The sequence below is a fragment of the Penicillium crustosum genome, assembly GCF_028827405.1.
Source record: "Penicillium crustosum strain IBT 35664 chromosome Unknown utg000003l_segment0_segment0, whole genome shotgun sequence".
In the NCBI taxonomy this organism is placed as follows: Eukaryota; Fungi; Ascomycota; class Eurotiomycetes; order Eurotiales; family Aspergillaceae; genus Penicillium; species Penicillium crustosum.
The window spans coordinates 3,180,975-3,201,217 of NW_026623124.1; the positions used below are offsets into that span (position 1 = coordinate 3,180,975).

Genomic DNA, 20,243 nt, shown 5'->3' on the forward strand with positions numbered 1-20,243 from the left:
GTGGGGCGGTCCACCATATAAAGTCAAGAGTGATAGGAGTGGATATTGCAGTAGTTCATAAAAACTGACGGGGGGTTGAGGGTTTAAGGGCTTTTGATCTGCAATTAATGTGTCAGTGGTGTCAGTTTGTCAGTACCTTTGTGGATATCTTTGCGAATTCAAACAAATCGCATGAGACAACTACTCAGGTGCATATGGAAACTCATAGAATCCCCGCAGAAGTTCTGAGTCAGCTCAATTGGTGCACTGCACAGGCCCGGAGGATATAGCTACTCTTCTACGAATTAATCTGCATGGATTGACCTTTAGTTGTTTCATTCAGTATATACATGTCTATGAGACCTTCTAATCCAAAATTTGGAAGCGGAAGTAACATTTGGTTCGTGGTATCATGCGCTGTGAGAACTAAGAAAGACATAACAATCGTGCAGACAAGTCGATGAAACTTGACAAGTCATGCTCTGTCGGAGAAGGCAAGGATGGCGACAATACCAGAGGGATTCTTAACACGTTTCAGGTGTTTCGGGTGTCGGATGAGACAAGACGAGACGAATATCAAAGACAAGAGTCTAAGCAGCAGTGCGGAACTGGACCTCATAGTCCGTGATAGCCTGGACCTTGGCAGCGGAGGCAGACTTAGGGTCGAAGCGGTAGTTGAGCCAGTCTGTAGCAAGCTTCTTGGCCAATTCGACACCGATCACACGCTGACCCATGCATAGGACTTGAGCATCGTTGCTCAGGATGGAGCGCTCAACGGAAAAGGGGTCGTGGGCAGTGACAGCTCGGATACCAGGCACCTTGTTCGCGGCGATGGCAACACCTAGACCAGTGCCGCAAATGAAGAGACCACGATCAGCCTTGCCATCCATGATGAGCTTAGCACCCTCGACGGCAGGGTGAGGATAGGCAGTCTTATCGGAGGATGAGTTAACACCGACGTCGATGATCTCGGCGACAAGAGGGTTCTTCTCGAGAGTGGCCTTGATGGCATCCTTGTATGGGACACCGGCCTCGTCGCAGGCCATGACAATGCGGAAGGGAGTAGACATGATGAAGGTATGGACACGAGGATGAAGAATGTACAAATAAGAGTATGAATTGAATCGAGTAGATAATAAGAGATAGAGAGAGAGATTGGCTTGATGTTTGATACAGAGAAGAAATCCTGATTTAGGAGTACACAAAGGGGGTCTTTATATCTTTTGACTCCTTCCCCTCTCTCTGTCCTTTATAGCCGTGCAACCAAACCCAGGTCCAGCCAATCCTTGCATTTGATGGTATCATCATCTACAGCCGTTCTCCACTGGGAAACTCGAATGGACTGGTTCCCTTGATATTACGCGTATTTCCAGCGTCTGGGGTGGCCCCAGCATCATAGCACCCAACGACGGGCTATGAGTGGTCAGCACCAGCAGGAGGTTAAACCGAGGTCGGATACTTTAGGAGCCTTGTTTTGGGCCATACATGCATCTTACCTCGTATTACACGGGATGTTTTATTAAACCTCGCCGGCGCTGCCTTGGTCTACGCCCCTCAGGCTTCATATTCTGCCACACTCAAGCCATCGATGTCAGTGGTGAACATAACTTTATAAGATAAGACGGGCAACACGGCTGTGGCTTTTTATACGGACGTGGCTGTTGAACTTCCTTAAATATGGGTGCCTCGAGGCCAAGGACCGGGAGTCTTGGTTTCATCTTTTTTCCCGACGCGAGGATTGGTTTTGGTGGCTAAGGCCTAGGCACCTCGTATATTGAGGGATACATGGCTATGGCCCCAGCCGCATGGCACCAAGACGGGAAGACAGGATTTGTCGAAATTGACCTCATAACCGGGAACTAAGTTCTTAACCGGAAACCAAGTTCATGCCATCTTAAAACCGGGTTGGATATGAGATAATGACGACCCCAGGAATATTCACATCAACATGTGAATTGCCTCATAACTTGATTTCCCAAATTTCCCAAATGCAATCGAACAAGTACATAAGTACTCCGTACGTCCCCCAGACGCTAAACCCCATAGTTGATGTGCATTGCCTCATTGCAAGGTTGCGTACTCCACTTTCCCACTCCACTATCTCCAATGTTGTTGGTCGCTGTCAACCTAGTCCACCGGTTCTCCGGATTGTACTATTGTGCAATGTACTCCGGATTTTCCTTTGGATCTGCACTATATAATATTGTACATTGTACATCATGTTCTAATCATACTATAATAGACATATGGAATATAACAGACACATTAGAATATACAGGATGTACGCAAAGGCCAAAGCGCAATACAGTATTACCTAAATACATAGGGAAAACATACTTTCTACTATATCTGGGGTACTTGATACTACATTCCTACATTGGCTTGGCCGATTATAGCCTTGTTTAACACTCATTGGACTCCGGCATTGAGTACTCCGAATGGTTACTTTGTATACCCCTGTCTGGACCGATGTGACATCACGTACATATGTATATAGTCCTCGGCACTATACTCCTACCTGAATGCCCCTCTCATACCAATTACACCCATTGTACAACTAAACTACACTAAACCTGATGGGACAATCGGAACGTCTAGCGCAGAAATGCCGCTAATGCAGCGCATTGACACTTGGAAATTACCTTCCAAGATTGTCAACTTGGAATTACTTGGAATTACTTCGCTTCACTTTCCAACTTTTTCCGACATTCCCCCTCCCCGACAGAGACGCTAAGCACCTCCCCCGCCATAACACCATAACAAAAAAACACACTTCCGCAACACCCATCATCCATCACCTATCACCCATCACCATGGCGTCTTACCCAATTCTCCCGGAGAAGCTCCTTCTTATCTCTCTAAAGATGTACTTCACCCCAGACCGGACACTCACCTATCTCCGCGACCTCCTCAACCCAACCAACGAGATCGTCCACCCGGCAAATAAAGACAAACTTCTCCTAGCACTAATCCCCGACTTCCTAACCATCTGGCCCTGCGCCCAAATCATCAAAGAATACGAAACCAACCTGACCACCACCACCGGAACCCCCAATTCCACACCCCCTTCCTCCTCGGCGCCCAAGACTGTTTCTGGGAATCCCAAGGCGCATACACTGGCGAAGTGTCCCCCGCCTCAATCCGTGCCCTAGGCTGCTCAATCGTCGAACTAGGCCACGCCGAGCGCCGTGCCATCTTCAACGAAACAGACGACCAAACCGCCCGAAAAGCCGCCGCAACTTGCGCACAGCATATGGTTCCACTCGTCTGTATCGGCGAGGTGACAGCTCCGGGCCCAATCGCCTCGCAAGCTGTCGGCCAGGCTGTTACGGAGTGCGCGGTGCTGGTGCGCGCTGTTCTAGCTGCTATCCCTGACGACGCGCCCGTTATCTTTGCCTACGAGCCTGTTTGGGCTATTGGACAGCCGAAGCCGGCGGGTGTTGATCACGTTGCTGCTGTTGTGCAGGGTATTCGGGCTGTTATTGGTTCCCGGTCTGGTACGACAAGGGTCTTGTATGGGGGTAGTGCGGGGCCGGGTCTTTGGGGGACTGGTGGGCTTGGTCGCGCGGTTGATGGGATGTTTTTGGGGAGGTTTGCGCATCAGATTGAGGGTGTGCGGGAGGTTGTTCGTGAAGTCGAGGAGACGCTGGCTCTGGTGTGATGATGATGGCCTTGGATGCCACATCCACATGCACATGCACTACTAGTACGCATCTCAGGTATTGTGTTGATTCGACACCTTGACACCTTGACACTCTATATGCACAGTGTCTACAATTATACAGGTATACAGGTATACGGTATTGTGGTTTCGCGCTATACGGTTCCTCGTCATTGTTATACGGAATAATACATAACACGACTTAAACAGAAAAAGACAAAAGAGACAGATCTAGACAGAAGTCCTCATGGGATCAAAAACAGAAAAGTGGGAATATCCACCCCCGGGGTCTCGGGAAGCCTATCTGGGGGAACCCGAACCCACTGGAGAACTTCCCCGGTTTTTTCTTCTGTGAACCCGTCACGCGGTCGATCAGAAATTTACCTCAGATGACTTTGAAAGCTTTTTTTTAGCTTCGGCAACTTCAATAGGCCCTTCGATGTCATGAAGCTATCCTTCCTTGATCCACTCTGGTGCTTGAGTGGGTTCGTTATGGACTCTGGAGCTCCATTTGCACTGATCGAGTAATCCGAGAGCTATTAATATACATCTCTCGCAGTGTGTCAAAACTTACCGGCATTAATCAATTCCCCTTTTTTTATTTAGTTTCGGTACTGCCTGACTAGGTCGTTCCATTATATATTAACCCGGTCAGGTGTCTACTAATGTGTCGAATCTCTCGGACGAGAAACCACGCAGAGAAATGACGAATGCAGAATATTACTTTTCTTGTTCATATCCATGTTATTTACAGGATCTATCAAAGACCAAATGACAATAAAATAAAATAAAATTGTTAGTTCACACCGCTTATTTCTTCTGCAGCTCCTCACGCAGCTCCTGCTTGACGCGCGTGACAGTGCCAACACCACCGTAGACAACACCAGTGTACATCATAGCGACTGAGGCACCGGCCTTGAGGGCCTCGCGCGCCTCCTTACCGGTAGTGATACCGCCGGAAGCGAAGATAACCTTGCGGGGAAGGTTGGACACCTTCTCAACAGAGTTCTCCGAGTCGGTCGCAGACGGGGGTCCCTGGTCAAGCAAGGCGCGGTAGCGAGCGACGAGCGCAACGGAGCGGTCAAACAGCTGAGGGCCGGAGTAACCGCCGGTTTCCTTGAGGGTCTTCTGTTCCTCGGCGGGGAGGACGAAACCCTGGGGCACGGGGTCGGGACGACGGTTGGTGGTGTTACCGACGATGACGCCGTCGACGCCGGAGTTCCAGACAGCCTCGCAGATACCGGAGATCTGCTCGTTGGAGTCCTCATCCGGGCTGACCTTGACCATCACGTAGGGCTTGGTCTTGCGCTCGACGCTCTTAGCGGAGGCGACGACTGCAGTCAGGATTGCTGTGAGGGGTGCGGCGGCTTGGAGGTCGCGCAGACCTGGAGTGTTGGGGCTGGAGACGTTCACGACGAGGATGTCGGCGTACGGTGCCACCCGGTCCACGCAGTAGACGTAGTCGCGCTTGATGGCCTCGATGTCTCCGTCGGGGGTAAGCTTGTTCTTGGCAACTTGCACGGCGAGAAGCTTGCCTGGGACCAGACTTCCAGGTGGGACGTTGGCTTCGCCGTCCAAGACGCGCTGCTCGGCTTGTTCGTGCAGGCCGAAACCGGCGGCGTAGGCGAAGTCAGCTACGCGCTGCTTCAGAACCTTGGCCATGTGGTCGGCGCCCTTGGAGTTGAGGCCGTAGCGGTTGATCATGGCGTGTTGAGAGGGCAGTCGGAACACTCGAGGTTTGGGGTTTCCTTCCTGCGGCAGAGGGGTGGTGCCGCCGACCTCCACGATAGCGGGACCGATGTCGAACAGCGGATCAGGGACATCAGCGTGCTTGTCCAGACCGGCGGAGATACCGATGGGGTTGGAGATAGTGTATCCAAAGACCTGGCAATGAATTTCATTAGCGATTGGCTATCGGCAGATTTGGGAATGCCATTACCTCAGTTGCCAGGACACCATCACGATCTGGCTCGCCACGCTCGCGCGGGTGAAGTCCATACTTATAGAGCATCTTTAGGTTCTCCACGCCGATGTGGTGTGCATCCTCCGCATCGGGCCACAGGAGGCGGATCAAGGGCACAATGCCGTATCTGTGGATACTGGCCCTGGTATCGGTTCCATAGATGTAGCCCACCAGCAGGGTCAAGGCCAACGAGGCACCGTACAAGGCCTTCTTAGAGCCACGGCCCGCTTTGCGGGGGATCTCCTTGGTAGCCTCCTTTGTAGCCTCCTTCACTGTCTCCTTAGCTGCCTCGGCAGGCGCAGATGCAGCCGAGTCTGAAGCATATCGCGAAGCACCAGGGTAGCGCTGGGCCCGCTTCGGTAGCAACGCCGACGGCCGTTGGGTCAAGCGGCAGGTAGGAATGGCACGAGCCCGGACGCTGGCTCTCCAGGCCATTGTTGCGGAATTACAAGCCATTTTGATTGTGTGGAGCTAATTATTTTCGCCGGCGGAGCAACGCCCGATCGAAACCTATACGGCGGTTAGTACTTGCGATCAATAGTGGATTGTTACTGGGGCCATGGAGCTAGTTAGGCTCCAATCGACTCGCATTGTGGGTGAACCAATTGGAACAATGCATACAAATCAATATGCACCTAATAAATCACTTACAATTGCAATTGAGCACGATCCGAGGTTCTCGCACGTCCCTTGCAGTTCTCGAGGACGGATTCGGGTTCTTTGCTGCACACTCCGGGCGGTGTCAATAGGACATGCAGAATCTCTAGGGCGGTAGCCTTATATAGCTACATCGCCGGATGTTTACTTATGTACTTCGTCTTCTTCGCCTTCAACTATGATTTTAGCTCTTGTTAGTGGTTGCAAACTTGCTTCGGAATATATTCTATCCATATATATCAAAGAATATCTCGGCTTTATGTGCGGAATGAGTGAAATATATTGACCGACGATCTTCTCTTCGATGATCACAAGCTCGTATCGGGCAACGCTGTTAAGGCTTGGCTATGACCAACTTGACTTCTACCTTCCACATATTGCGACCTCTTTAGCTTGCCCGTATATATTCACAGAAACTGTTTGTTTATCTACAGTGCTGGACAATCGAAGTCGTACGCCTACCCGGAATGAGGACGCAAGGGAAAACAACCAACTCTTCAGCGGTGGGATTTGACCATGTCTATTTCGACGAGAACGAGGAGAACGATTCCCCTGCTCAGGAAAACACACCCCCACAGCGAGATCCCACGAATGCTATACCAGAAGCTGTGCCTCGGTTAAATCGTGCAAAGGAGCCTTACCGTTCATTCAACGTCTTCAAAGATGTATGTTAGCGGCCTGGTTATAGATGCATTCATGTTTTCCAAACACTTGTAAATCGAAATTAATGCTCACCAATTTATGCAGGTAGCACTTGGTACAAATGCCTTCAGCTTTTGCCTTCAAGTTCACCCTTCTGGGGGACTTGCTCAATCTCCAAGCCCAGTATATCACACCCTGCGCATCCCCTGGTACCGCCAAGGTCTCTATCTACCAGCCTCATTTGACCTTTACTCTGGTGGAAATGTCGTACGCAGCCGGAAAGACCCATCTCCCGAGCCCCAAGACCACCGTGCGCACATTCACTACCGTGGCTTTGAGGGTCTGCTAAGTCTCCATGTGACGGTAGACATCTTCCACCAGCTAGGTTCTAGTACCCTTCAAAATAACCTTGCAGGCTCTGGGGGAAGTTCCCCGGAGCTTTCCAAGTCTTGCTCGGTGGACATTGTTCGGAAAGGAATTGGCAGGACTTACCGTGTTGGGATTACTGGTGGCGAGGCTGTCAAAACATTCTACTGGAAAGGGTCCAAAGCTGCATTGTCTCTCCTTGGAACTGAAGGGAAGAGCGCTGGTTCTAGTGATGGGAACGGCAACCTAAAGTTCTTTTCTGCGGATAAACCAGATGATATTCTTGCTGTGTGGCAGAATAGAACTGATCGACAAATTCTGGGTTCTTTGAATGTTATCGCTGAGCTTGATGCTGATTCGGATGGAATCCTTGAAGCGTTGATGGTGAGTTGCCTGGCAGTGGTTGTTGCAGAAAGAGTTTCCGGGCGAGGGTGGATAGGTGGGCTGGGGAAGTCAAGGAACTCTTGAGGATGAAGTGGAATGCGATCACACGGGAGAGCCATAAGGGCCAGTATATACAATGAGCTACTACCTGCTATGTATTGAATTGACCGTATCTCCATGTAGTGAAAGACCTATGATGGTATTTTCCCTCGGAGGACAGTATTTACCTCCGTTGACAGCAGCCAACCTGCAGTCAGTATATGACAGTTTATTTGTGATGAGTCGGGGAGGGAATGTGATGATGTATGCCCATCTAGCAACCATAGAAAAGAAGCTAAGACTAAATAATCCTCAAGGAGGGAAAACAGATGAAATGCAATAGATGATAAAAAATACATATGTACCAGGCAATGCGGCCATAACCTTAATCAGACAGGGAAAAAGGCTAGGATTGGTGATAAGCATACTCTGGCAATATATGGCGTACTGGTGAGGGCTCACAGTGGAATGACCACCCGAAGACACTTTCCTTGCCTATTAACACAAATTCGGTACTTCCGCTGTCACCGACGCAATTCCCTATCCAAAATTCTTAGCCGAATTATTATATGTGAAAGATCGACATTCCACATTATGATAAAGTCTCATCGGGCTCCATCCCGTGGGAACAGGCTTTGTTTATAGGGGGTTAGGAAAGCCTTACCGAACTGCTCATGCCGGAGCCTTCATGTCGCCAATTCAGCAGGTTGAACCTTGCGGTGCTCTGGTCCTGGTAGCTCTGCAATGCTTTGACCGCTCAGTTCTGTGATCTGATTACTATCACTCAACTCCGATACAGGGCCTGGGGGAGGTTGGATGTATTGGCTATCTTGAGGGTGCTTCTTTCGGCGACGGAATAAACACCAGGCCAGCGCAATCAAGATGACGACACCAGCTATACCACCAACCACACCACCCGCGATTGCCCCGGTATTAGAGTGAGAAGTATCGGTATTTGCGTCGTTTGTGGGGGTGGGAGTGGCGCTGGTTGTCCCTAGTGTCGACGAGGGGAGTGTTGTAGCCGTGGCAGTATCTATGAAATGGTGGGTCAGATTGAGAAAAGACAACGATGCACCATGTCACAGTGCTTGAATATGAATATTTGACGATCATCAGGAACAAGGCTTACTCGAGGTTGTAGAGGTAGAAAGAGTATACTGAACAGCTGCTCTCAGGGTCTTCACTTCCTCGCCAAGGTCGTTCATGTCTTGTGCTTTTGCGCAGCCCACATAACCTCTGCTGACAGTATAAAGTCCTAGAGTATCATTTGTGCAGCAAAAATAACCATCGGTCTTTTGAACAGCGTAAAGATCCGCTGTAGAGTCTGCACAGCGCCATTTATTATTTAACGCGGCTTCGCAATTTTTCGTAGTTGGACAGCATATCCCAGGGGCGCCTTTTTCGGCAGGGCATTTGGTATTCCCCGGGCAACATCTTCGAAATGAGCCCCAGGTCCCACCACAATCCTGCTCGCCGTCCATGCATGTGCCGTTTCGGCGTAGAGAGTAGCCCTCGAGATATTCGTCTGCTGACATTTTAAGGACCAAATATTAATTCTGCAAGACCTGGGCGACAAAGCGTAATGGTAAATAGGGGAATAAGCCTGCAGTGAATCGGGGGCGGTCACAGCGAGGAACGAAACCCTCCTAAATGACTATCTTGGAAGGATTAATGTACATCAAATTTACACTCTGGCCCCCGGTGGGTCACACTACCTTCGGAACGGCTCACATACTACAAAAGTACGGAAAAGAAGGAAAGAAACTGTGAAGCATGAGGCACGTATCAGAAATTTCCTGAATATATACCTATGGCCGTTTAGCTATAACCTTTAAAACCTACGGAATAGTCAAGTTAGTTGCGGTTATAAAATTGGACCCTGAACGCCAAGTATCACACTAGTTTCAATATGGATTAGCCCTGGGTCCTGGAGCTCTGCATGTTATAGAAGCTGTTCATAATCTCCGTATCCTACATAATATAATTGATTCGAGGCGTTCATTGCTGTCCGAATACGATCATTTTCAATATGGGATGGCTAGATGAGGCTTAAGGAGGAGCCACACAGCATAACGGCAAGAAGAACAATTCATTTTTATTCCGGAACAGCCTAATTTGTAAAAATACAAAGATTTTATGTAGAACCTTTTGATATTAGTCGTTTTAAATACATCAACGTAAAGTGATAGGAAAGAGGTGAGCCCCGAGACTCTGAAAGGAACCAGCATCATTATTGTCTACATGCATAGGACTGAAATTGATAACATTAACATATCCCTCGAAAGAGTCTATATTCAGCCTAGTCCTCTATCAGTTTGGGGGGTAATTCATTGTCAGAGCGTGACGGAAATAATAGAAAGGACAATCAGAGTTATTGGGGGTAGTGGAGTGCAGCAGCAATAGTAAGAGTCCAGAAATAGATTGAGAACATTATCCAACCATATAACAAAGAAGCAACCATACATCACTGGCAGAAATCGTAAATTAACCCAAATGGTAATATCAAAGCAGGGCGATCAAGGGAAAAGGTGCCTACTCATCTGGGTCGACAATGATTTTGACCTAGCCCTATTTTCAACCCCAGGAAAAGCCATTGACGCGCATTAGTACATTCAGCCCATAAAGCAAGGTGATCGAAACTTCGGGCCAATCATTTGGCGGTTTAGAGAAGGATTGTTAGTCCCCTACATCGATCATGGTCATCAAATAACATGATGTGTATCACTTTTGGTCTGTTATATATAAATATCATTTTGGTCGCAAATTACATCCTTCAACGTAGCATCATGTTAGACTATGACTGCGGGGTGGAGTGATTCTTGCTTCTTGCTCAAATAGCCAAAATCCAAGCATCATACATCAACGGCCCCATAACTTAGTTGTTTAGAATGTGGTGTTAATGACGCTAAAGTTGAGGGTCCGTCTGGAACCAACGTTTTGCTCCTTATTCACCTTGAATTGGATTATTCACTTTTCACCTTTTGTTTTTATAGTTGAAAAGCCATTCTAATACTACAACAAACATGTAGCATGCTGAGCATGGAAATAGTAACATTTTCTCCACTGCTAAGGCAAACAGGTATGCCAGCTCCGAAGTATGCCAGCTATGGCACCTATTGGGGGATTTTCAAGACCACTCTGCCATCAATCTCCGAGCGCTCCAGGCGGTCCAATACATCATTGATATCGTCCAACTCAAAGACCTCAATATGCGCCTTCACATCACCAGCCACGGCCATAGCCAGCATTTCATCCATCTCATCTGCTGTTCCCGCGGAGTTTCCGACAATAGTGAGACCTGTATTGGTTGGTTAGATCGGCTCATGTTCTGAATTGCATAGGTATCAGAGAACTAACCCTTGACAATCATATCAAATGGCGTAGCTGGTAGCTTGAATGGCTTGTTGGGAATACCGACACAGACCAGCGTGCCAAAAGGACGCAACATCTGCATACTTTGTTCGTACGCTCGCTCACCGTTGGCAGTGCAGATCACAGCATGTACACCGAAGGTTGTCTTGGATTTCACTGCCTGGACAATGTCAACTTCGCGGTAGTCCAGAAATTCCGTGGCCCCAAGCGAAAGGCATAGTTGCTTTTTCTTATCTCCGCTTTGCGAGATTCACCGAGTTAGTTTGCTATAAAGGTGACAGAAAATGTTCAGTCTGAGATATCACATACCTGTCAATCGCAATGACCTTAAGGCCCTTTTTAGCGGCAATTTGAATTCCCCTGTAATAAATATATTTGTCAGAAAACCAAGTTTCTAGTCATCAAAAGCTGGGTTGGGAATGTACATATGACCAAGGCCACCTCCAGCACCAATGATGGCAAGGTAGTCTCCCGGGCGAGTTTTGGTTTTCATGATGGACGAGTACATCGCAATTCCAGCTGTAAATAATGATTAGCTTTTGGCCGGCGAAATACCAATGGGATAAAACATACCACACAGAAGAGGCGCAGCACTATCTGGTGAAAGCTCCTCCGGAATCTTTGTCACATGGAGTGCTGGACTGACAATATACTCTGAGACATGATATTAGAAGTGTTCTAATGGACTGGATAACCACATGGATAGATAATATACTTACGCTGGAACGTTCCAGGCACATTCTGTAAGCCATCGATGCAATTAGTAAGGGAAACGATAGAGACACATGATTTGCGATGGTGAAAAACTTACTGCACCAGCATTCTTCTGATATGGGCATACGGTATGGTTGATTTCACAAATTTCGCACTGGCGACAAGAGCTGTAGAGCCATCTACCGGTGGAAATGCCATCAGCGTCAATATAGCTTCAACCGGACGACCAATATGCGATGAAGGAGACAGACCTGATACCAACCCGCGTTCCAATCCATTGCTTCTCGTCAACTTCCGGTCCGACTAAGAGTGACGAGGAATATTAGTATACGACCTGGACTGCGTTTAACCTGATACGGCGATAGTTTTTACCTTTGACTACTTTACCAACACCTTCATGCCCCGCAACATCAGTCAACATAGGCGTGTCGCCACGGATGCTGTGAAGATCCGAGTGACATACCCCAGAAAACTCGAGCTTGACGAGGATTTCGCCTTTTCCTGGAGTTGGAACAGGGCGATTGCTCTTGATCCCCACCTTTGCGGAGTCAGGAACATTTGTGGAGGCGATAACAGCAGCGATTTGAATCCGGGGGATTGGAGGGACCGACATATTGTTGGTTCTATGAGAGATCACGTCTTTCAGATAGTTAGATAGTCTGTGAACCTTTATGAGGACACTTGGCTTAAATAGTTCGGTAGTTCATACCTGACCCGATAGGCGGCATTAGTCGTATCGCAGATGCGGGGGTAGGGAGGGATGGAAAGATAAGCAGAAACAGTTACAAACAGATGCCAAGATACATGTGTACTGGGAAGGATCTCGAATTTGGGCAGATTATGCAGGTTAAACCGGGGACGAAGATGGAGAAGATGTCAATAATAATTGATTACGAAGATAGAATCAATCTGACACTTCTCTTTTACAGAGTTTAGTGTCAATAACTCAATTAAACAATTATGTGTAAGCCGCAGGTCTGACATCGGAACAATCATGAAGGAATATAAGACAAGGACTCTGTTATGCAGAGCCGAAAGGAAGAAGTGGTACAGCACTCCGAATGCAGCAGAAGGTCCCCAAGTCGCGTGAGAACTCGAAAACCAAGGTATCAAAGATGAAATTCTAAACCCATAGAACGCCAGAAAATCATGCATTCTCGGACTGGATTGTTTGCTGCAAGTAGGGGCATAGTTAGTTTGAGAAATCAGTAGGTTGGATTGAGGAAAGACACGAACCACCAGCCAATCCATTCCTTCATTAATACCCTTGCCATCAATGGCAGAGCAAGCAACAATACTCCAGTTTCGGTCCCGCAGCTCTCCCAGCTTCAAAGCCTCTGAGATCTCGCCTGCACCCTTGGCACCGGGTTGATCTTGTTTGTTGGCGAACACCAGCAATGCCGCATCGTGAAGTTCCTCCTCGTTCAACATGGCTGCTAATTCATCTGCCGCAGTCCCTAATCGTTCAATATCTGTGGAGTCGATGACAAAGACCACTGCGGCGGTGTTGGCGTAGTAGCATCGCCAGTATGGGCGAATAGAAGTTTGGCCACCGAGATCCTACAATCCAGGGATGTTAGTCACAATCCGATTGAATTTAGAAACGAGGAAAACATACCCAGACATTAAGATTGAGGTTCTTATATGTGACCGATTCGACGTTGAAACCGATTGTAGGTATCGTGGTGACGACCTCACCAATCTGTGGGCGCGCGGTGTCAGCCCCACGTATCTCATTCAAATGCACGAGAAAACACCAGTTTCAAAGCTATAATATCTTACCTTGAGCCTGTACAGCAATGTGGTCTTTCCAGCGTTATCCTAAATCCCCAAAAGAATGTTAATTAGCTTCAGTCCTGGTCACACTAATGAGAACCTGCTTTCCCCACGTGGGACGCAGTTAGGCACAACGTACAAGTCCTAGAATCAGGATGCGGATCTCCTTCTTGGACCAGAGTAGGGACCAAATACGCGAAAGTGAACCTCCCATCGTGTGTATGATTAACTAGTGGGCGCGTTGTCCAGTGTGCGGTTCACAGGTTGTCCGGGCAAGTATGGAGCCGAGGATGATAGGTTGAGGGGCGCGTAGGTCGTATGGATTGAGGGAAACAAGACAAACTTGCTATTTGGGGGGTTATGGCATAAGTAGATGAGATAGAGGTGAAAGAGAAGAAGGTACTTGGTGGCAACCACTTTGGATGTTCTTTGGCCGATCGGCCTGTGCGGTGTGGGCGGTCAATCGGGGGATCATCGTCTTGCGGGATTGAGCTCCCTCATTTAGAAAAGCCCCATTGTCACTTTCTCTCTGTCATATTCTGCGTTTGTTCACACTTATCGCGTTCTACCCAACTACCTCTCCCCGTCTCAAGCGCAACCAGGGAACTGCCGTCACCTCCGGCGCACTCCCTAGATTTGCCGCGATTAGTCTCAATTGAAGACAGCCGACCACGGACCGATACCATTATGGTGGGAAAGAAGTCGGGCAAGGCCCTCCGGGACGAGGGTAAGGCAACCCAATTTTGCTAGTGGAATAAACCTGTCAACAACAGGGCAGCTAATATTTGACATAGGCCTGGAGCGGACTGACAATAACATGGAACTATCCAGCTGGCCGCAGATCCCAGCAATCAACCAGAAGAACTACTACACGTATGTATACCCAGACCGATATCTGCCGCATGGTTTTAGCAGAGGAAGTCAATACTGATTGCGCTATGCAGTGACTACCTGAAACGAGACGATCAAAACCTCGCGTTCCGACTCCAAAACGAGGAAGCCAGGACAAAGATGACCAAGAAAGCGAAGGACCACGACCGTGCCCTTGCTATGGCCAAGACTGAGACTGCGGAAGGCGAGGGCGAGGCAGATGGCGATGCCCAAATGGAGGATGCGGAGGAGACCCCAGCCGAGATGGCTGGCTCCAAGGTTATTGTCATTCACATGGGCAGTCAGAACCTCCGGATCGGACTTGCTAGCGACGCACTGCCGAAGACATTGCCAATGGTGATTGCCAGGAAAGCAGAAACCAACGAGTCCGAAGACCATGATGAACCCAAGCCCAAGAGGTTTAAGCACGACGACGGCTCTGAAATGGAACCCGAAAAGGCTTTTGGACCTGAAGTATGTTCCGTCAAATTTTATTGAGGTGGCTGTGTACTAATTTTCTATAGTGGTCGTCTCATTTCAATCGGATGTCTGCGGATTTGAAGGCGCACATGCGACAGAACAAGCGACGAATGCTTCCAAACTCCAAGGAGATGGTTGTTAACTATAACCGCAGAACCGTGCCAGAAATCATATCTGAACACAATGATCCAATGCGCGCTGAATGGACCGAGTTATCTAATCCCCCACCGGAGTACATTGTTGGACAGCCGGCCCTGCGGGTGCCAGATTCTTCAAACCCCCGATACAAGCTGTATTGGCCAATTCAGAATGGTTGGTGCAACGAGAAGGACTACACGAGCAAGAGGTCTCTCTTCTTGGATATTTCATTGATCGTCGAAGATGCGATCAAGAATCAACTGCGCTTGACGAGCAAGAAGGATTGGACCCAATATTCGTGTGTGTTCGTCATCCCAGATCTTTACGACAAGTCCTATGTCACCCAAGTCTTGGATATGTTGATGCGAGAGTTTGCGTTCGCTCGGGTGTGCTTCATCCAAGAGAGTCTGGCAGCCACCTTTGGTGCCGGCTTCACCTCGGCATGTGTCGTCGATATTGGAGCGCAGAAGACTTCGATCTGCTGCGTGGAAGAAGGCATGTGCATTGAGAACTCCCGAGTAAACCTGAAGTATGGTGGTCAAGACATGACCGAAACATTCGTCAAGATGATGCTACATGATCATTTCCCCTACGCCGACATCAACCTACGCCGTAGACACGACTTCCTTCTGGCCGAAGAGCTTAAGAAGAACATATGCACCATGAACGAAGCTAGCGTTTCTCCACAAGTCTTTGATTTCCACCTTCGTGTGGCCGGCCAAGATACACGAAAGTACACTTTCAAAGCGTTTGACGAAGTTCACCTCGCGCCAATGGGTGTATTTGAGCCTGCTATTTTCGACAACTCTGACAAAATCACCGGGAGACGGACCTTGATCGATCGGTCTGTTGACATCTATGATGGATCACCTAATGATCCTACTTCTGCAGCCCAGTCAGAGATCTTGACCGCCATGGCTCCTCCCCTTCCCTCTCATGGCAAGGCAAATGGCGAGTCTCACTCGGCAGCACCAGAAGTTCAGGCCACACCAAGCCGCCCTCAACAGCCCCATGCTTTGACCAAAGTGCAAGATCTAGAAGGTACACCTCGATCTTCTGTCGCTGGTTCTCCGGGACCGGACAACACAGGGACTCCTCAGGCAGGAGGGACAAACACACCTGCTGCCACCGCCGCTGCGGCCCAGCCTCCCCGCCCCCCTGCGGTGGAAGAGCGGGATGATATCATGCCCGTGTTTGGTCTGGACAACGCTATCCTCACATCTATTGCCCACGCGGCTCGCTCAGACGAGAAGAAGATGCGGGATTTCATCGGCGGGATCATGGTCGTCGGTGGAGGTAGCTTGACCAGCGGATTCCATCTCTTCTTGGAAGAGCGACTGCAGGCTCTCCGCCCTGGCTTCTCAAAGGAGATCATGATCGGGACGCCACCCAGAGACCTCGATCCCCAGGTCGTTGTGTGGAAGGGAGCCAGTATTTTCGGTAAACTGAGCGGCACAAACGACAGTTGGATCGGAAGGCTGGAGTACGATCGACTTGGTCCCCGTCTGATGGCGTACAAGTGCATGTGGGCCTATTGAGTGCACTTGGGAGACTTACTTATGGTATTATGAGAATCCGGCGTGGGAGTTGCATGTTTTTGGTCACTTTCAAAAGGGATTTCAATATTTTTTCTAATACAATGGAGCAACTTGAATATCGCGATAATCGGTAATTAGACTGAACTAAAAGAAAAGAACTATGTTGTAGTGAGCTGTTGTCCTGAGGTTGGATAAGTACACGCACTTCTTCGCTTTCCAACGTTATCTCTTTGCATACTGTTGCTCTCTTTGCACGTGACCTCATCGGTATTTCCACGCATATTTAGGGAACCCAGTACATAGGCGGTAGATACGGGCAGAATAATGATCCTCAGACTCAGCTCCGGAGTTGCTCTGAATGGCAGCTTTTGCCGATTCCTCCAGCTTCATTTGTGGCCAGTCTGGATAAGCTTCTTCTACTGGCGAGCTGAACCACTAGATTCTAATTATATCGCCAATTTTCCTCCCTACCGCTGTCCCTGCCTTTCTACAAGCCCTTGACTTTCCTGGCGGTAGGTTTGCGACCAATTCCCTCGCGTCCATTTTGAATCAAGCTCGTATACTAACTGGCCATTATAGATTTGTACAATCATTTCTCTCTGCCAAATTTGTGGCGACGGCATCCCAGTTCACCCAACAATTTCAGTCCATCCCAATCCATCACAGTGAGCTTCCGTCCCACTCAGTCCAGACGCCAAGTTGCTAATGCGCAATTAATCTCCCAGTCAATCGCGCGAGCAAATAAGACGACAATATGTCTTCCAAATCTAAGGAGGGCCAGTCATCGGGTGGCTTTCACCAGGAGTACATTGCGTCCCTCCGCTATCGCAATGATCTCCCTCCCCCGGACATGCCCCCGAAGTTCCTTGACATCCCACACGAGGGCTTGAGTCGCTTCCTCACCCCCGGGTTTGCCTCAAACCTGGCACGCCGTGAGGAGCCCAACATTGAAGTCGATGCCGAAGGTGGAATGCCAATTGACCTTGTCGGTATTCCAGGGTTACATTTGGGCGATGAGAGTGGTATGTCCACGCGGAATCCCCTATAGTTATACTGCTGAAACTAACCTCTCCACCAGCTATTATGGCACCCGAGAATCCTCAGCCCATGGACCCCGCTGACCTTCCCCTTCTCATGACTATCGAGCAACTCCGAAACCCTGCCCCGAGGAATACCAATGTCAGTTTCCTCCGCCGTACACAGCACATCGGTGTCGATCGCAGTGCCGGAGATGGATCCCGCCCTGCACCCATTAAACCACAATCACGCACTGCAAAGAAAGGAAAGCCTCCTGTGGATGACCCGAAGCATGTTAAGAAGTTCATCCAAAAGGGCTTCGATATCGCCTACCCTCAGAGCAAGCACACCGGAGAAGACACTGATAGCCACATTCGTGGTCTTCCTCCCACAAAGGCAGAACTTGACGCCTGGGCTAATCCCGTTAATCCTGAAAACCCGAAGCTGAAGCCAGTCGGGTTCTTCCCTGTGATGCCTGACTTGGAAGGATTCCCAGACCCTGGTGGTTACCTTCAATTCAAGTTTGATAAGGCGCCTTTGGCAGCCGTCGCAGGCAAGAGAGACAAGCGCATGGATGTTGGTATCCTGACACCAGTCGCGCCTGAGCAGCGTATCTGTCAGGAGCATGAATCTAAGCTCAGTCTTCACCACACGAACCCTGCTCTTTACCCTCACCCGGGCCCAGTCCCTTACGACTACCAGCTCTTCCTTCCAGAGAAGCCCCAATCTGTTAAGAACATTGACGCAAGTATGAACCTGTCCAACGCAAACCGAGACAGCGAAGACCTCTACACCAACGAAAGTGCCGATGGCCACAAGTTCCACCGTTATGATCGCATTCGCACTTACGCCACCAGTGCTCAGGTTTTCAACACCGATCAAAAGGACATTGCATTGACACTTTTCAAGCCCAAGAATGGCGACACCAGACAATTGGCCGCTTACTACTATCCAATTTCAGGAAAGGCCCGCCTCAAGCCGGAGCGTGCCCGCACTATTGCCCAGGTCGGCCTCGGTCCCACTGCTACCCAACAGGAAGAGGACGAGGAACGGATTGATCAGATGCAGGTGGTGATGCGCGACCCTAACGAGGCTGAAGTCTACAAGCGTGCCTTGACCCGTCTGCGCATCGATCCGAAGTTTGCAAGCAATATGCCACCCGAGCCTGTTGTTCAGGAAGAGGAGCAACCGTTGGAGAACGAGGAGACTGAGAAGCCAGCCGATGAGGATACTCCCATGAGCGATGACGAATAGATATTGGCGGCTATTTATTATGTATTATGGATCCTTTTTTTTTTTTTTTGAACATTACAATCTCGAAGTTTCTGCGGTAGTTTCCCCTGGGTCTGGCGTCTGAGCAATGGAAAATGGCGTTACGTATAGTCAATGGTTAATCAAAGTAGTCCTCTCATTCATCTAGATACATATATGTAGTTCTGTCACCGCTTACTGGTATTTTGACGTCCTCTACATCAAACTTGTCTTTAATCCACTCACCTCAGAATACCCTTCAGGTTCGAGCGGCCTCCGTCTTGCACCTAAACGAATCATATTATTGGTATAATCTTATAATATATACGTTCTATGCCTATATACGCGGATAAATGGAGATTCTACTTTTATCAACTTATTTTTCTACATTTTTTGAGATTTACTTCCCTTTCAAACTTCACTCACCTTCTTATTCTTACACCCACCACCTTATTCTGCACTTGCCACCCCTTTGTTTGTGCCAACTCTCCTGTCTGTCTCATAATGAATGATCAGACTTTGTCTACTCCAACATCCGCAAACATTTGACCCCGCACAAGAATCGTTACCTATTATCGCTACCCGAAACAATGGCATGGGTCTATTCAAACTATTACTCGAAGCCACCGGCCATATTTCCAAGACGGAGTGGGCACTAGGTGGTACAACTTCATTCGTCGGTACAGCAATTCAAGACACCCCAAGCCCTGACAAATCGCTGCTTGCGAGAAGCAACATCGACTTTAACACCACTGAGGAGTATGGCCGGAGTCCCCTTCTTTTGTTGTGCTTACAATGGCAATATGAAGACGATGAGAATGCTTTTAGACACGGGGGAAGCCGATATCGATTGCACGTACCAAGGACGAACTGCATTGTCATATGCAGCGGAGGTGGGGGAGGAGCCAGTGAAACTCTTACTATCACTCGATGCAGTGAATCCTGCGTTGAAAGATTGTCACGGCAGGACTCCCCTTAATTATGCTGCATTGCGTGGTGATGTGGCAGTCATGAAAGTTCTTCTAGATACCGGGAAAGTGGATGTTGATTCCCCGGACTTCGAGGGTCTGACACCATTTTCAATTGTCACTGATATCAGACGATACGAAAACAAGAAAGCAGTCCAGTTCTTACTATCTTTGAAGACAAAGCCCCGAGACTGAGGGCATTGAGAAGAGCAAAATACCATTGTTGGGTCGTACTTAAATGGACCAGGAAGTTATGCGGAATCTAAAAGCTTATTTTGATAATGGGTAGCATTCCACGCAATATGTAGTCCTTGCGAATGTATCATCTACAGAAAATGGAAATAGGCAAACAAAATCGAAGATCAACATTAGGCAATACCAAGTGCCAGCGTATAGGTATCCAACCCCAACTTTTATCACCTCAATCT

At 48.8% G+C, this 20,243-nt stretch overlaps 10 protein-coding genes across 10 annotated transcripts; 5 read left to right on the forward strand and 5 right to left on the reverse strand.

The window, feature by feature from the left end:
- Nucleotides 1-569: 569 nt before the first annotated feature.
- Nucleotides 570-1,049, reverse strand: N7487_008289 (RpiB/LacA/LacB family sugar-phosphate isomerase; the record flags this gene model as incomplete). The annotated part of the gene is made up of 1 exon (XM_056876019.1): nt 570-1,049. One exon carries the CDS (start codon nt 1,047-1,049, stop codon nt 570-572), a length of 480 nt encoding a protein of 159 aa, XP_056728207.1.
- Nucleotides 1,050-2,792: 1,743 nt separating this feature from the next.
- Nucleotides 2,793-3,640, forward strand: N7487_008290 (triose-phosphate isomerase; the record flags this gene model as incomplete). Its single annotated transcript, XM_056876020.1, has 2 exons — nt 2,793-3,105; nt 3,132-3,640. The coding sequence occupies 2 exons, from the start codon at nt 2,793-2,795 to the stop codon at nt 3,638-3,640; spliced, it is 822 nt and encodes a 273-aa protein (XP_056728208.1).
- An 810-nt stretch (nt 3,641-4,450) lies between these two features.
- Nucleotides 4,451-6,059, reverse strand: N7487_008291 (dihydroorotate dehydrogenase 2; the record flags this gene model as incomplete). Its single annotated transcript, XM_056876021.1, has 2 exons — nt 4,451-5,524; nt 5,580-6,059. 2 exons carry the CDS (start codon nt 6,057-6,059, stop codon nt 4,451-4,453), a joined length of 1,554 nt encoding a protein of 517 aa, XP_056728209.1.
- Nucleotides 6,060-6,727: 668 nt separating this feature from the next.
- On the forward strand, nt 6,728-7,736 carry N7487_008292 (uncharacterized protein; the record flags this gene model as incomplete). Its single annotated transcript, XM_056876022.1, has 2 exons — nt 6,728-6,925; nt 7,008-7,736. The coding sequence occupies 2 exons, from the start codon at nt 6,728-6,730 to the stop codon at nt 7,734-7,736; spliced, it is 927 nt and encodes a 308-aa protein (XP_056728210.1).
- A 641-nt stretch (nt 7,737-8,377) lies between these two features.
- On the reverse strand, nt 8,378-9,226 carry N7487_008293 (uncharacterized protein; the record flags this gene model as incomplete). The annotated part of the gene is made up of 2 exons (XM_056876023.1): nt 8,378-8,724; nt 8,821-9,226. 2 exons carry the CDS (start codon nt 9,224-9,226, stop codon nt 8,378-8,380), a joined length of 753 nt encoding a protein of 250 aa, XP_056728211.1.
- Nucleotides 9,227-10,804: 1,578 nt separating this feature from the next.
- On the reverse strand, nt 10,805-12,390 carry N7487_008294 (zinc-dependent alcohol dehydrogenase; the record flags this gene model as incomplete). The annotated part of the gene is made up of 9 exons (XM_056876024.1): nt 10,805-10,989; nt 11,049-11,302; nt 11,373-11,423; nt 11,489-11,582; nt 11,637-11,717; nt 11,783-11,804; nt 11,875-11,956; nt 12,029-12,080; nt 12,150-12,390. 9 exons carry the CDS (start codon nt 12,388-12,390, stop codon nt 10,805-10,807), a joined length of 1,062 nt encoding a protein of 353 aa, XP_056728212.1.
- A 534-nt stretch (nt 12,391-12,924) lies between these two features.
- On the reverse strand, nt 12,925-13,767 carry N7487_008295 (ADP-ribosylation factor family protein; the record flags this gene model as incomplete). Its single annotated transcript, XM_056876025.1, has 5 exons — nt 12,925-12,951; nt 13,014-13,337; nt 13,396-13,479; nt 13,560-13,598; nt 13,693-13,767. 5 exons carry the CDS (start codon nt 13,765-13,767, stop codon nt 12,925-12,927), a joined length of 549 nt encoding a protein of 182 aa, XP_056728213.1.
- A 473-nt stretch (nt 13,768-14,240) lies between these two features.
- On the forward strand, nt 14,241-16,579 carry N7487_008296 (putative chromatin remodeling complex subunit (Arp8); the record flags this gene model as incomplete). The annotated part of the gene is made up of 4 exons (XM_056876026.1): nt 14,241-14,280; nt 14,348-14,426; nt 14,498-14,897; nt 14,948-16,579. 4 exons carry the CDS (start codon nt 14,241-14,243, stop codon nt 16,577-16,579), a joined length of 2,151 nt encoding a protein of 716 aa, XP_056728214.1.
- Nucleotides 16,580-17,277: 698 nt separating this feature from the next.
- Nucleotides 17,278-18,850, forward strand: N7487_008297 (uncharacterized protein; the record flags this gene model as incomplete). Its single annotated transcript, XM_056876027.1, has 2 exons — nt 17,278-17,601; nt 17,658-18,850. Exons 1-2 carry the CDS (start codon nt 17,334-17,336, stop codon nt 18,848-18,850), a joined length of 1,461 nt encoding a protein of 486 aa, XP_056728215.1. The 5' UTR covers nt 17,278-17,333.
- An 800-nt stretch (nt 18,851-19,650) lies between these two features.
- On the forward strand, nt 19,651-20,010 carry N7487_008298 (ankyrin repeat domain-containing protein; the record flags this gene model as incomplete). The annotated part of the gene is made up of 1 exon (XM_056876028.1): nt 19,651-20,010. One exon carries the CDS (start codon nt 19,651-19,653, stop codon nt 20,008-20,010), a length of 360 nt encoding a protein of 119 aa, XP_056728216.1.
- Nucleotides 20,011-20,243: the final 233 nt, after the last annotated feature.